At 43.0% G+C, this 13,344-nt stretch overlaps 1 protein-coding gene across 1 annotated transcript; it reads right to left on the reverse strand.

The window, feature by feature from the left end:
* Positions 1-317: 317 nt before the first annotated feature.
* Positions 318-3,601, reverse strand: LOC147895546 (jasmonoyl--L-amino acid synthetase JAR6-like). The gene is made up of 4 exons (XM_087383619.1): positions 2,993-3,601; positions 2,589-2,690; positions 1,604-2,436; positions 318-1,287 (listed from the first exon to the last, which is right to left on the reverse strand). Exons 1-4 carry the CDS (start codon positions 3,283-3,285, stop codon positions 644-646), a joined length of 1,872 nt encoding a protein of 623 aa, XP_087239745.1. The 5' UTR covers positions 3,286-3,601; the 3' UTR covers positions 318-643.
* Between the last annotated feature and the right edge of the window lie 9,743 nt (positions 3,602-13,344).

A 13,344-nucleotide genomic window follows, 5' to 3' on the forward strand; every position in this document is an offset into this window, starting at 1 on the left:
CACTGGATAGTATAAAAGGAGGAAGGGGGGGCAGCAGAGTGTAGCACAAGTAGGGGGCAGAGCGGGGGGAGAGCTGCAAGGAGGCAAGAGAGGAAGGGAGAGGACTCGAAAGGAGACACACGGAGGTTAATGTGTGAACAATAGGTTAATTGACACAGCGGAGGAGGAATTTAATTTCGGAGAGTGAGTCGGGAAGAGCATATAATTTACTTCATCAAATAATTCTTTTGATTCAAGCGCAAGTTGCAATTTGCAAACGTCAAGGTCGCAGTTGGGGTGGAAAACGGTTGAAACCCGTCGTCGTTAATCTTGTCAAAGCCTCGCCGCCGCTCGTGACGCCCAAGAAAGGCCCTAGGTCGGCGGGCAGGCTCCCGGCTACGGCGGGCACCTTGCCTGCCTCCCTAGGTCCTTTCCTAAGTACTTTACGGAACGCTATGGTGCGACGTTAGGACTAAGAAATCTGATCAAAATCTAGGATTCTCTAAAATTACATGAGTAATGGGGGATGATACTATACATACCCAAAATTTCTGATTGCTCGCTGATTACATCGGGTTGTGAGAGAGAGGTAATTAGATAGATAGGCAAAGACTAACATCGGCGATAGCTAGGTATAAACGAATGAAAGAATGATGCCTAGCGATCAAGCGAAGGTGGCGGGGCTAAAATGGGTGGAGGAGGTATGGCCTCTGAGGATGGCCACCAGGCCAGGGGAGAAAATGCAGCGAGGGGTTTTGTATTGCATCATGGAAGGTCCTTGCGCCATGTAGCTATCCAGCAGGCTGGCGAAGGTGCCTGGCCTCACCACGCACAGCTCCAAAGCTCCAATGGTGTTCATCTTGCGCGACGTTACGTAGCCAGGCTCCACAAACGTTCTATCCATGAGCGTGGCACACTCCGCTAGAATCCTCTCCTCCTCTTCGTCCTTCCATTTGCGCTGCTGCTGCAGAGGATGAATCTGGGTCCTGCTGTTGTTATGGTGCTGATCTTGTTGTTGCTGCGCCGGCCTAGCTCCCTTGCTGCCCAGCTCCCAGAAGATCACGTAGTGCCCGGGTGTCGTCTGTAAGTCTGCATAGCTCGTGTAGTCCAGCACCTCCAATGCGTCAAGCGTTGCCTCCGCCAGCCTCTTTGCGGCTTTGTTCACCACCATCCTCAGATCTTTCTCCGTGTTCTTGTCGATGTTGACGCTCAGTATCACGTTCTTTCGACAGACGTATGCGAATTGGGGCGACGAGTTGAAGAAGCCCGTTATTCTCACTACGTCCCCCAGCCGATAGCGGTACAGCCCTGCCACCAATCCTCGCAATCAGTCACAGCCATGAATCGCATGCTCACTGAACAATCACGTAAGGCAGGGAACCACGCATTTGCAAACATCGTTCATTCCACATCCCAAGAAACAACATGGCAATTTAACATGCTCGCTGATTTAGATCATCCAGCAAGCAAGTAACAAGGCTTTAGAGCAACTCCACCAGCCAAAACACGTTCTTTTCCAATCTAGCTGTTGCAGTTCGTCACAAACCACGCGACAATTAGACGAGGGGGATCCCTTCTCAGCCAGGCCCGGGATAATTGGGGTCGGTGATCACGACGAACTTACCCCCATACGTTGTCATGACGATCTCATATTCTTGTCCGACCTTCACGTCGGTGATCTCAACCGGATCACCCTCGTCGTATGCAGTTGCTGATGTACTGAAGATGCTGACTACCGGGCTTGTGGACCGATATAAGGGAATGAACTCAAAAAACGCTAAATTTGGGACGATTGTGTAGGATACGTTGGCAGGCGGGGACCTAGGATTCACGTTGACCGCAATCCACCCCTCCGTGGCTCCGTAATCTGCACATACCAAGGGAACTTTGCCGGCATAGTGTTCCAGCTTTCTCAAATAAGGCTCCATGGCTCCAGTCAGGATGGAGTGCACGTACTTGCATCTTGGCCAGATCTCAGGTACAGCACCATACCAATCGTTAAGCAGCAGCCCCCTACATTTTCTTGTGATTACGCTAGCAAGCTCGGCATTCGGTCGTAGAAGTTTGCTCACGGCAACTCTGGTGGTCGTGTCGGTAATCCTATCGGTCAGCTTGCCCACGCGGATATCTTCGCAGAGGTTTTGCCATTCCAATTCGAAGGTGCGAAAAGCTTCCACAATGGTGTATGAGAATGTGGAGCTAAGGAATTCCACCTCTTCGGAGAAGAGCAGGCCGCAGAGTAGATGGCAATACATGGCGTGACGACAGTCGGTCCCGAAAGCCACCTCATATGGGCTGCATGCTTTCACTCTTATACTCCGCTGCCTCATTTTGAACGTATCACTTCTAATCAGATGTGTCGTAGCAGTTCCCGTTTTCAACCCTCCATTCGTTGAGAATTGTTTGCCACAGAAAATAAACTCCATTATCCTAGCACCGTGAGTAACCGGATATGCACTGCATAGAAAGAAAATCGGCTCAGAGGCCTGCCGCAAAATTCATAACGAACAAATCGCCTCCTTTTGCTTCGTTACGAGGCTTATGATTATCGTTAGGCGAGAAGAAAAATTGGCTCTCTCGGATACAGGCCGCAAGACACATGAACTCACCTAGCTCTGCACGCAGCGGCGATTCTGGCTACCTCCAAAGTACCCTTCATCATCTCCTCGTAAAACGGAAGATATTTCTGTTGCCCGTTAGTTGTTCCGGAGCTGCATCGTTGCAAATACGATGGAGAGTTAAATTCAAGACAAGGGCCTCGATGCTATCAATCAGCTTCTGCGAGGGAGAGTAATTCTGTTGCATATATAGCTAAATTCTAATCTTGGAGGACGAGAGAAACACGATGAAATCCAACTCTTACAGCAGCTCAACTTGGAGTACACGCTGAAACATAACCGCTCACGAAAATGCTATTCGTCCACTAGTTCTTGTGTAAGTCATTTCGCATGGTAGTCTCAAGAAATTGAAACAAATCGACAGGTGAAAGACGGAGACTTAAAATAGTTACTACCTCAAGGACAGCATCTCGATTGAAGCTGCCGTTAGGATGCGAGATTTATCACCTTCCACAATCCTTTGTATATATGGCTGCAAGTCAGAATGAGTGACAATGGGTACGCAACTTTTGAACGAATTTAGATCAAACTGCCCTCTCAGCCCCCACATTTGAAGATATTCAGTTTCTCCATTACGTTCCAAGATTGTTTTCAACACTGCCTCTTGAACTTGTGCTGCATTTTTTGTCATTTCCTCGAAGTCACCAAACGTGGTGTCGTTCAGCTGGACGATTTGGAGACCTGGCATTGTGCAAGGGTGCTAGGGCTGTGGGTGCAGGTGATATGGAGGACGTTCAGCAAAGTAATGAGAGGGATAACACTAAAGTGCTATGCATGGGCTGGAGGGAGGCCTTGAAGACACCAATTGGGCAGCAGGGGCAATCCGGGTGAGAGTATGTCCCGCTACTGAACAAAGTGTACAGCGGTGGGAGAATGGAACAAACTAGTCAGCGATGCAATGAGAGAGAGCCAAGCTGCTAAGGAGGCAAGCACACCAGATTTGTGAGCAATCCGAAATCTAGCAAAGAAGGGTCAGCTCAGCTATTTGGAATGTGCTCCGTGAATTGATCAGGCCTGCATCGATTGATTTGGAGATTGAGGGTGTGGAATCCTTATATAAAGCTAACAAGGTGAATGATATTCATTCATAAGGCCTGCCCAAGATAAAAAAAGTAAACAAAAAAGAGTCCACTAAAATGGTGTGAAAAGTAAACAAAAAAGAGTCCACTAAAATGGTGTGAAGGAAGAGGAGTTAAAGGAGAGAGAGAGAAAGAAGAAAGGTGAAGATCGTGTGTAAGAAGACTTGAGGAAATAAAGAAGGGCGTGTATAAGAAGCTTGAGGAGATAAAGAAGGGAAGAAAGAGAGAGAGAGGTGAGAGAGAGAGAAAGTCAACCACTTTAAAGTCTCCATTCAAGTCCAATGAAGGCGAATAGGAAAAATGCATTTCCAAAAATTCAAGAGATGCCTAATTTTTGCTTTGCTAAAATCTCATCGTTGTCAAGGCTACCCTGAGGGTAGACCAATCCTGAGGGCAGACCAAAAAGTGGGTAGGTAAGAGCCCATTCCCACGTTGGGCTAGGCTAGTAAAAATGCTAGGAGCCTGGCAAATGCAAGCATCAGGACGGAAAGTGTTTCCATGAGGCTGCAGTAGCATGTGACGGAAGCAAGGCAGTGTGACAGGCATTGAAGAAGCACTGGAGCAGCGAATGGGAGAGCTGCAGTGAGCCTTGGCCCTGTAACGCTAGGGCGGAGAGCAAATTTTATGCTCTCCAACTTGGCGCAAAAATGCCAAGTTTTGGCATCGAGAATTAGGGAGACACTTTCGACAAGGGCGAATTGATCATCAAAATAGAGGCGCTCATTTGCACTCAATGTCAAACTACCGTAGATAGCAACAGATAGGCGGGCAGTGGCAGTGGGGTATGTTGTTTACTTGTAGCAGAGAAATTATTTTGCTGGTCAGGACTCAGGAGTCCTCCTTAGGATGTAGGTGCTTAGGAGTGAAAGGCATCTTCACTAGTAACTCTTCACATCTGCAATTGTGGGAAATGGCCTCAGGCATTTGACAATGGCTGCATATTTCCGTAATGTCAATGCCTTCGTATCATGCAAATGCAAGGGATTGCGGGCCAGCACCATAGGCTATGTCCTTTCAACCTCCACAGTAGTCACAACAGTGACAACGTTACCTATAATTTTCGTTTCTACAAGTTACTACGGTAAGTTCTCCTCCGAGTCCTCCCTCCAAGCAAGCAGTGTTCAGTGTCCACCGCCCAATAGTTATAATATACTTTCCTATTTCCCGCCAAAAAAAACAAAAATTTCCTCCCTCCAAGCAAGCAGTGTCCACCGCCCAGTAGTTATTAATATCGGCAACTAATTGACTCTTAGATTCCGGATCAACATATGTGCTCTCAGTCAAAATATGTGCCGAAGCCGCATTGCCCGGGCAATGGCCCAATTTGGCGCCCAAATCAACAAACAAGCAGGGGAGCGCGGGCCCGCTAGTAGGTAAGACTGATCAGTGCTACGTGGTGAACAAAAGGGGATGAGGCTTCCTGATGAAACCTGGTTTGTGGAAAGGAACAATACTGTCACTACTGGAAACTTGAAAGGGACGTAACTATTCCAGCGGAGGGAGGACAAGCCAGTGGCTGTTGCCTAAGGTATGGTCCCCATGGATATTGACAATATCTACGTCGCAGGGGAGTGATGAGCAGTGAGAGCGAGCGCCGAGGACCATGCAGACTTTTAACAGTTTTGAAAAACCGATTCGTGGTCGGCAAAGCTTTGTTCGGTTGTGCCCCCAATATGATTGCTAATCGTTGCCGTCTACTGGAAAGTCAAGTCGTCTTGGGATTTCGATTTTCCTCCGACCAGCAACCCCGTACAAACAACGACAGACACACGCTTTCAAGTTTGCCTAGCCAGCCTCCAGGAATAGCTTTCACTGTTTCACATTCTCTTTTTGCCTTCTACTACACCTACCATCTCTTCAAACAACTACATACCAAAACAAATTCAGTTAGCAAATACGTGCCCCTACTGTCTTCTAGTCTAGCTCGATTCACTTCATGGTTTTATTTTTGTAGTCACAATTAAGATGAACAATGACGGTCCCACGTTGCTAGCACAACCAACACAAGAATGGTAGCATGGCTTTTGAGTTTGGTCCCTATCTTTTAGAGAGTGGGGGATTCCTAAAGCTTAAGACAAGATTACCATTCATGCATTATCCAAACTCTACAAAGTTCTAGAAATACCGCAAAGTAAATATCATAATTCCATCTCAAATAGCACGGTTTTCTTAAAAAAATTAAAATAAATGTCGGCTTATATTAATGGGAGAGTCACCTCTTAAAAAAAAGACATACCAATGTTAGGATAGCAACACAAATAATAATGCTAGCAACCTTAGCAATCCACAAGGATGCATTCATGTCTCCTTGCTAATAACATCAAATTGGGCTATTGCTTGAGGAAGTACGCCTCTTAGAAAGCTAGCCTAAGAGGTGAACTTGCTAGGCTTGAGAAGCTATCCTCAAGAATGCTCTTAGAAATGCAAGAGACCTTGCAATGCTGAGGTAGCATTATAGATTGAGTAAAGACCAAGGGAGGTCGGTTGGGCACTTGAATCAACCTTTCACTTGAGCCTAGCTCTAACCCTCCACTACCATTATCATTAGGGGAGAATTGGGGTCTCAAAAGGGCCTCATAAGGAATGGGTTAAGAAATGGATTAGGCTTAATGCAAGTCCTCTTGTGGGGTCCAAGGGAGTCCTAACCCCCCCCTACCTAGGTGGGTTAAGCCCAATTGATCCCACCTCTTACACCTCTTACACCTAGGAGGGGGCCACCTCTTACACCAAGGAGGAGGCACTTTTCCTGAAGTCAAAATTTTGAATTTTGAATTTGAATTCCCTCTCTCTCCCTCCTCCCCCCATCCTCCAAGTCAAACTTTTGAATTTTGAATTTTGAATTTGAGTTCCCTCCTCCTCCCCCCATCCTCCTTCTTGTCTCTCTCCTCCCTCCTACTCTTTCACACGTCCCATTCCTCCTCCTCTTCCTCCTCCTCCTCCTCCCTCCCCCTGCCTCCCTCCTCCCTCCCCCTCTCCTTCTCCCTTGGTGTACACGCCTCCTCCTCCCTCCTCCCACATGCATCCTCCTCCTCCCTCCTCCCACATACGTCCTCCTCCTCCCCCCCTTGCTGCTTTTTCCTGCTCCTCCTCCTCTCTCATGCTCATCCATTCTCATTTTTCCTCATGCTCATGCCTACTCCTCCTTCCTCCTATTCATGCAAGCTCCTCTTGCCTCATGCTCACGCCTGCTCCTGTTGCTTCTACTCCTCCTACTCATGCATATTCGTCTGCCTTCATCCTCACACCTAGTCCTCTGCTTGCTTCTCCTCCCTCGTAATCATTCATGGTCCTTCTCATCCCTCCTCAAACATCACCTTTCTTTTATCATGGCCTACCACAGTCTCTGTAAACTCTGTGACCATTGATGGCACCATTTGTGGAGATCTCCCATGTCACCAAAGCATCTTGAACCTCAGTAGGTGCTCTAAAGAGGAGAATATGATATAAAATGTTAATTTCGTAGTGTTTCAATGTAATTTCTTACTTTGGATTATCCACAGTGGTGCATTGCTTTTGCTAAGGTTCCCTTAGTTGTTCTTTTAAGACCTTCATGGAGGATGATATGAGAATGGTGGGCATGGATGAAATGGACTCTTTTATATCGAAAGATACAAAGTCATGCATGAGCAAGTTGTTTTGGAGGTGATGCAGGACTTGAAGGGAATGTGATACAAATGAGATGCCTGGAGCTTGTGATGCTGCTAATGTAAGTCTTGAACCTCAAAAGTTTATTGAAGAAGAAGAATTCACATGAAGCATTACATCTATTTAAATTTAAAGTTCTAAAATGATGTTTCTTCATGTGTGTAGTAGCAAGTAGGAATGGAGAATCTATCCATTTGGAATAAGAAGGCATGGAGAATTCACAGAATTGACCCAAGGCAACCTACGTGATCCATTCCAATGTGTTGCACATGAGATTATAAGAACTTACGAGTTGAATGTGAGATTCCAAATAGCATAGTGGTCTTTCTAAGGACTTAGTCGAGGATTCAAAGACCCTATTATTGGTGTATTAGAGTTGAAGAAGAAGAGAAAGAGGCTATGAAGCCTCTTTGTAGGACAATTTAAAATACAAACACCTATTTCTAATAATATTCTTCTATCTAAAGCAAAAAAATTTCATGTATCTATGGCCAAATGGTGAATCTTTTGTTATGTCTATTTTAATTATTTGTTGCTTTTAATATTGCATCTTTTTGTATATCAGCTTGCACACAAAAGTTATATCACATTTTGATGTAACTTACAACTCAATAAAATGTTGTTTGCCAAGTTTGGCCATTCCAATACATATGTAGAAGGGATTTGACCATGGCGCCACATTGATTAGATGGAGTGTTTAAAAACCAAACTTTGAGATTTTCCTACATCACCTTGTAAAGGATTGATGCATTTCATGATTTTCTACGAAGAAATGTAGATTTTGAAGGGGTAGATGAAGAAATTTGGCAACTTTGGCCATTTCAATGTCAATTTTTGGCAAATATAGGAGGAATTTAATCACGGCGGAGAAGGCAAAGTTGGTCGGGACATCATTGGGTGTCCAAAAATGCCAAAAACCAACATGGTGCGAATTTGGCCATTTGGACACCCTCCAAATGGCCAAATTTGCGCCGTGGTGGGTTTTTGCATTTTTGGACACCCCATGACATCTCGACCAACTTTGTCTTCAGTGCCGCAGTTGAATTCCTTCAACATTTGCCAAAAATGGACATTGGAATGGCCCAAATTGTCAAATTCCTTCATCTACCTAATTGAAATCCATGTGTCTTTATAGATGCATCAACTTCAACATAGATAAACATGGAAAAGAAAATATTTACAAAGTAACTTAGCAAATGACGGTTGGTCAATATGGCAACTTATGTGCCTTGTAGTACAGCCTTGGTAAGACCCTTAGGCAATATATTCTCTATATAATTTATTGCGCTTTGGAGGAACCTTGTAGGTTGGCTATGTCAATGTAATTTTTAATTTAATCCAGAAGACTTTGATCTTCCACTACATCACCTTGTAAATTTTCATTTTCTTTGTTTATCTTGCCTTTGGAGCCACCTTTTACGTTGGCTATGTCAATGAAATATATCACTAAATCACCTTGAAATAATTTGATGCATTACATGAGAAAATATATATTTTGAAGAGGAATCTAAAAATTTCATTTTCTATGTTTTCTTAGTCATGGAGGTTTGCTATGTCCATGTATCTTTTATTTTAATTTTTAGGTTTGCTACTATATCACCTTGTAAAGGATTGATGCAATTCATGATTTCCTATGAAGAAATATAGATTTTGAAGAGGTAGATGAAGGAGTTCGACAACTTCGGCCATTTTCATGTTCATTATTGGCAAATAAAGGAGGAATTTTACCACGGTGCAGAAGGCAAAGTTGGTCAAAACATCATGGGGTGTCCAAAAATGCACAAACCCACCATGGCACGAATTTGGCTATCTAGAGGAATTTGTGCATTTTTGGACACCCCATGATGTTTTGACCAACTTTGCCTTCTGTGCCGTGGTAAAATTCCTCCTTTATTTGCCAAAAATGGTCACCAAAATTACCAAACTTGGTCGAGAGTATTATTTTGACTTGGAATATTCATAATATTTTCCTAAATTAGTTTTACAAAAATATATATACAAGTAATAGAACTTAATTGCATGGAATATGAAGATAATAGTAAAATAGCTATAACTTTTGCGCTATAACTCCGATTGCATCTATTCCCCGAATGTTCGAATTCAATGTAGAAGACCTTCAAAAATCAGTCACAAGTTGAGGGGGTTATAAATTTTTGTAATTACTTTGGATACAAATGAAGGAAAAGGGACAAGTTTGCATCTAAAAGGTTCACCTCTCTACACAATAAACTTGGAGTGGTGTATTCAATACTCTATAATTCAAAGTGATATTACCTTATATTGAATTAACAACACATTCAAAATTTCAACCGTGACTCAATCAAAATTATTGCTTATGACATGGTATCTTGCAAGGAAGAGAATGTGATAAAATGTACATTTTTGTATTATAATCTCTCCATTCAAATACAAAGACTCTTCATAGCCTCCTCTTTGCTACCTCTAATACATAGAAAAAAGAGGCTTTTGAAATCCCCAAGTAAGATCCTAATACTAATACCATTAAGGCTCTCCTCTCAGGGTAGCCAGGCATAGTTTTTTACATTGCCAATGGGATACAATGCAATAGGGGAAGCGTTGTGATGTGGATCACAATGATCAAGCTGTCAATACTTTGATGCACTTCAGTAGTTAAGTAGGCCATTCTAAAAATTGGATGTGGAAGACCACAATGTATCCTTGTGCTCGACTAATATAGTGCACCAATGAGTGATCTCAAATGCCTCCTGCACCAATTCAACAACCATTACATAAGTAGACCTAACAAAGCACATTACATTAAAAGACCATAAAATATAAATCAATACATAGGATGCTTACCATCACGGCATTGTCTCCTTTAATGATGCAAGCAAGGCAAATAGGTATAAACTGTAAACTTTAGACATGAAAACTTTATACATATTACTTGAAAACTTTGGACATGAAACCACACAATAAAACCATCAATGCTTTTAATGTCCTCCAAGTCATGAAGAAAACCTAGGGAAATTCCAAAATGCCCAACCTACAATTTATGGATAGCTTGTACTAGTCAAACACACTGTTTGATGTTGCACGAGGGATAAAATGGACATTTTCATGCATTTCTCTAGATTCTTGCCCACTATTTCACCATTTCAAGTAAAGTTGAAGGACTATACATTTTGTTTTCCATGACTAAAAGTTATTCTACACATAACTTACAGACAGTCCATTGTCAGTTATATTAAAGATTCCACTACTTCCCATTGCTATGTTAAAATAGGGTCTTCTAAACATGATAGGCAAGGAAGGTACATAGTCTAAGAAATACATCCTTCCTCTTGGGAAGCTTATGTGGGCCCTTGGCAAAACCTTCCATGACTATCTAGTCAGTCAAACTATAAGTTCAAGTCATCCAGAGCATTTTTCATGTTCTAGAACACACTAGAGCTCACAATATTGTCAATTTCTATCACTTTCTTCCTGACCATGCCTCTAGAACACACTAGAGCTGACAATATTGCCATCTTTGGCCACTTTGGTCACTTTGTTCTTGACCATGCCTCTACAACACACTAGAGCTCACAATATTGCTAGCTTGTGTCACTTTGTTCCCCACCATGCCTCTAGAACACACGAGCTCACAACATTACCACCTTATGTCACTATGTTCTAGACCATGCCCGTTGGGAAAACAATAGCTATAGGAGAGGAAAGAGCAGTTGTATCCTACATGAGAAGGAAAAGAAAGAGGGAAAAAGCTCCTATAGGAGAGCAAAGAGTTGCTGTAGCAGAAGGAAAAGTGCCTTAGGAGGGAAAAGAGCACCTGTACCAAAAGGAGAAGTGCCTGTAGAAGGGAAACAGATCCTGTAGGATATGGCGGCTAAGCAAGAGGCCATAGAGTAAGAGAGGGCAGATCAAGAGAGGAAAGAGAAGACAGAGGTAGAGCATGAGGGGATAGAGCAAGAGGAGGCATAGAACCAGTGAGAAGAGCAGGAGAGAGAAGACCAACTGTAGGAGATATTGCAACCCAAATTTTGAAAAATGGAGGGAGAGAGCAGCTGGACTAGAGCAAAGGAGAAGAGAGAGAGGGGGCAGGCCTATAGTAGGCTAGAGGACAAAAGAAATTCGTCCAAAAGGTCCCACAATGGAGGGAGAGGGAAGTTGGACCAGAGCAGAGGAGCAAAGAAAGGGGGCAGACCTACAGTAGGCTAGAGGACAAAAGAAATTCGTCCAAAAGGTCCCACAATGGAGGGAGAGGGCAGTTGGACTAGAGCAGAGGAGCAGAGAAAAGGGGTAGATCTGTAGTAGGCTAGAGGACAAAAGAAATTCATCCAAAAGGTCCCACAATGGAGGGAGAGGGTAGTTGGACCAGAGTAGAGGAGCAGAGAAAGAAGGGGTAGACCTACAACACACCTAAGGAGAAGAGAAATTCACCCACAAGGGCCCACAAAGACATAAATGAGATTTGGGGATGATCTGAGGTGGATGCACATGGGAGGGTGGTCAAGCATGGGTTAAGGGGGGGGAGGATGATTTGGGTGGTCTCCAATGTAAGAGGAATAGCCAATAGGGGATCTGTGCATGCCTACCATCCCTCCACCTCAACATACCATTGCCCCACATAAAGGAACACTCTCATTGGTACACCTCAAATCCCTCTCTAATCCCTTGAAATTAGGAGACACTAATTGGAGGCCCTTTTGAGAGCCCATTTCTCCCCTAATGGCCTATATGGCATCATACCCTAACTATTGTTGGATTCCTTTGTAGTGATTATTGCTCTACTCCTCTCATCACCAAGGTGAAAAATAAGAGGAAAATATTATTATCGAAGTGTAGGTCATTGGGTGAATCTTATAAAAACACAACTATGAAAGCGTATATCATTGGGTGGAACTTTCTGGGCAATATAGAGTTATAAATATTAGCCCGTGCTACCAATTTCAAGGTTTTAATAGATTTAAGTATATTTAAGATTCATGTATTGGTTTTCTATAAGCTAGAATTTGTAAAATCTAAACTTATAGATGGGTCTAAATGACTTGCATTGATTGATGAGTACTTGGAGGGATAAATTCAATGCTTGTATGAGAAAACTATTTTAATCTTTGGATAAATTAATCAAATTCAAAGCTATAAATATGCTGAACATATTCAAAACTAGGTTGAGCATCTAATGGTCACTTATAAAAGGACTCATAATGGATTTGAGAAGCATTAAATAAATGCCTTGTGCAATCTGATACTTGCTTGACATTGAAGGGAAGAAGCTCAACTAGGGCACCATCATAGTGTGTGCATTGCTCATGGAATAATTTGTAAGGACATGTTTAGCACTAGTTCATGGCTTGTATCAAGAGACCTTTTCCACTGTATCTCCAAAAGTTGGGGTCACATGATGTCACAGACATGTGGCAATCATAATTGTCTCAATATGTTGTGCTTGAGGTGGGCTAATGGTGCTTTTCAATTGAGCATAAATTCTAGTCATGCAACCCAATAGTTGTGGAGTATCAAGGCTTATGTTTCATTGTGAGTACACATGTATATGTCCATTGATATTTTGGTGCAAGGTCTAATAGCTTAGTCTTTTGACAAACCATATGGTATACCTTCTATGGTAGACTCTTAATATTTGGCCACAAGTAAGAGCACACTCTTATGCCCATCATATCATGTGAATATTTGAAGCATGTAGCTTGGATTGAAATTTGAGAGGAGTATGTTATAGATGTGTGAGGCATGCCCCAAACTTTTGCATGTTTCTACCAAATTGGTCCATGGACTAAAGTCCATCATTTTTTAAAACAAACATTGATCTACTTCTGAATCATTTGAGATATGCCCTAGACATGGTTGTTTCTTTTAATGCCTATTGTTTCTTGACTCATTTGCCACAAGTGCCCTCATCTCATGTTCCACCTCCCCACCACCCTTATATGGATCGAGGCCAATCATTTTCAAATGAGAATATTGACTTTTGATCTACGATCGATCGCCAAATTAGAAACGATTCAATCTAGAAATTCCTTATTCCATTAAGCCTTTGAGGACGC

Source organism: Dipteris shenzhenensis, chromosome 13, assembly GCF_047967505.1.
Source record: "Dipteris shenzhenensis isolate YYH24624 ecotype China chromosome 13, Dip_SZ_1.0, whole genome shotgun sequence".
In the NCBI taxonomy this organism is placed as follows: Eukaryota; Viridiplantae; Streptophyta; class Polypodiopsida; order Gleicheniales; family Dipteridaceae; genus Dipteris; species Dipteris shenzhenensis.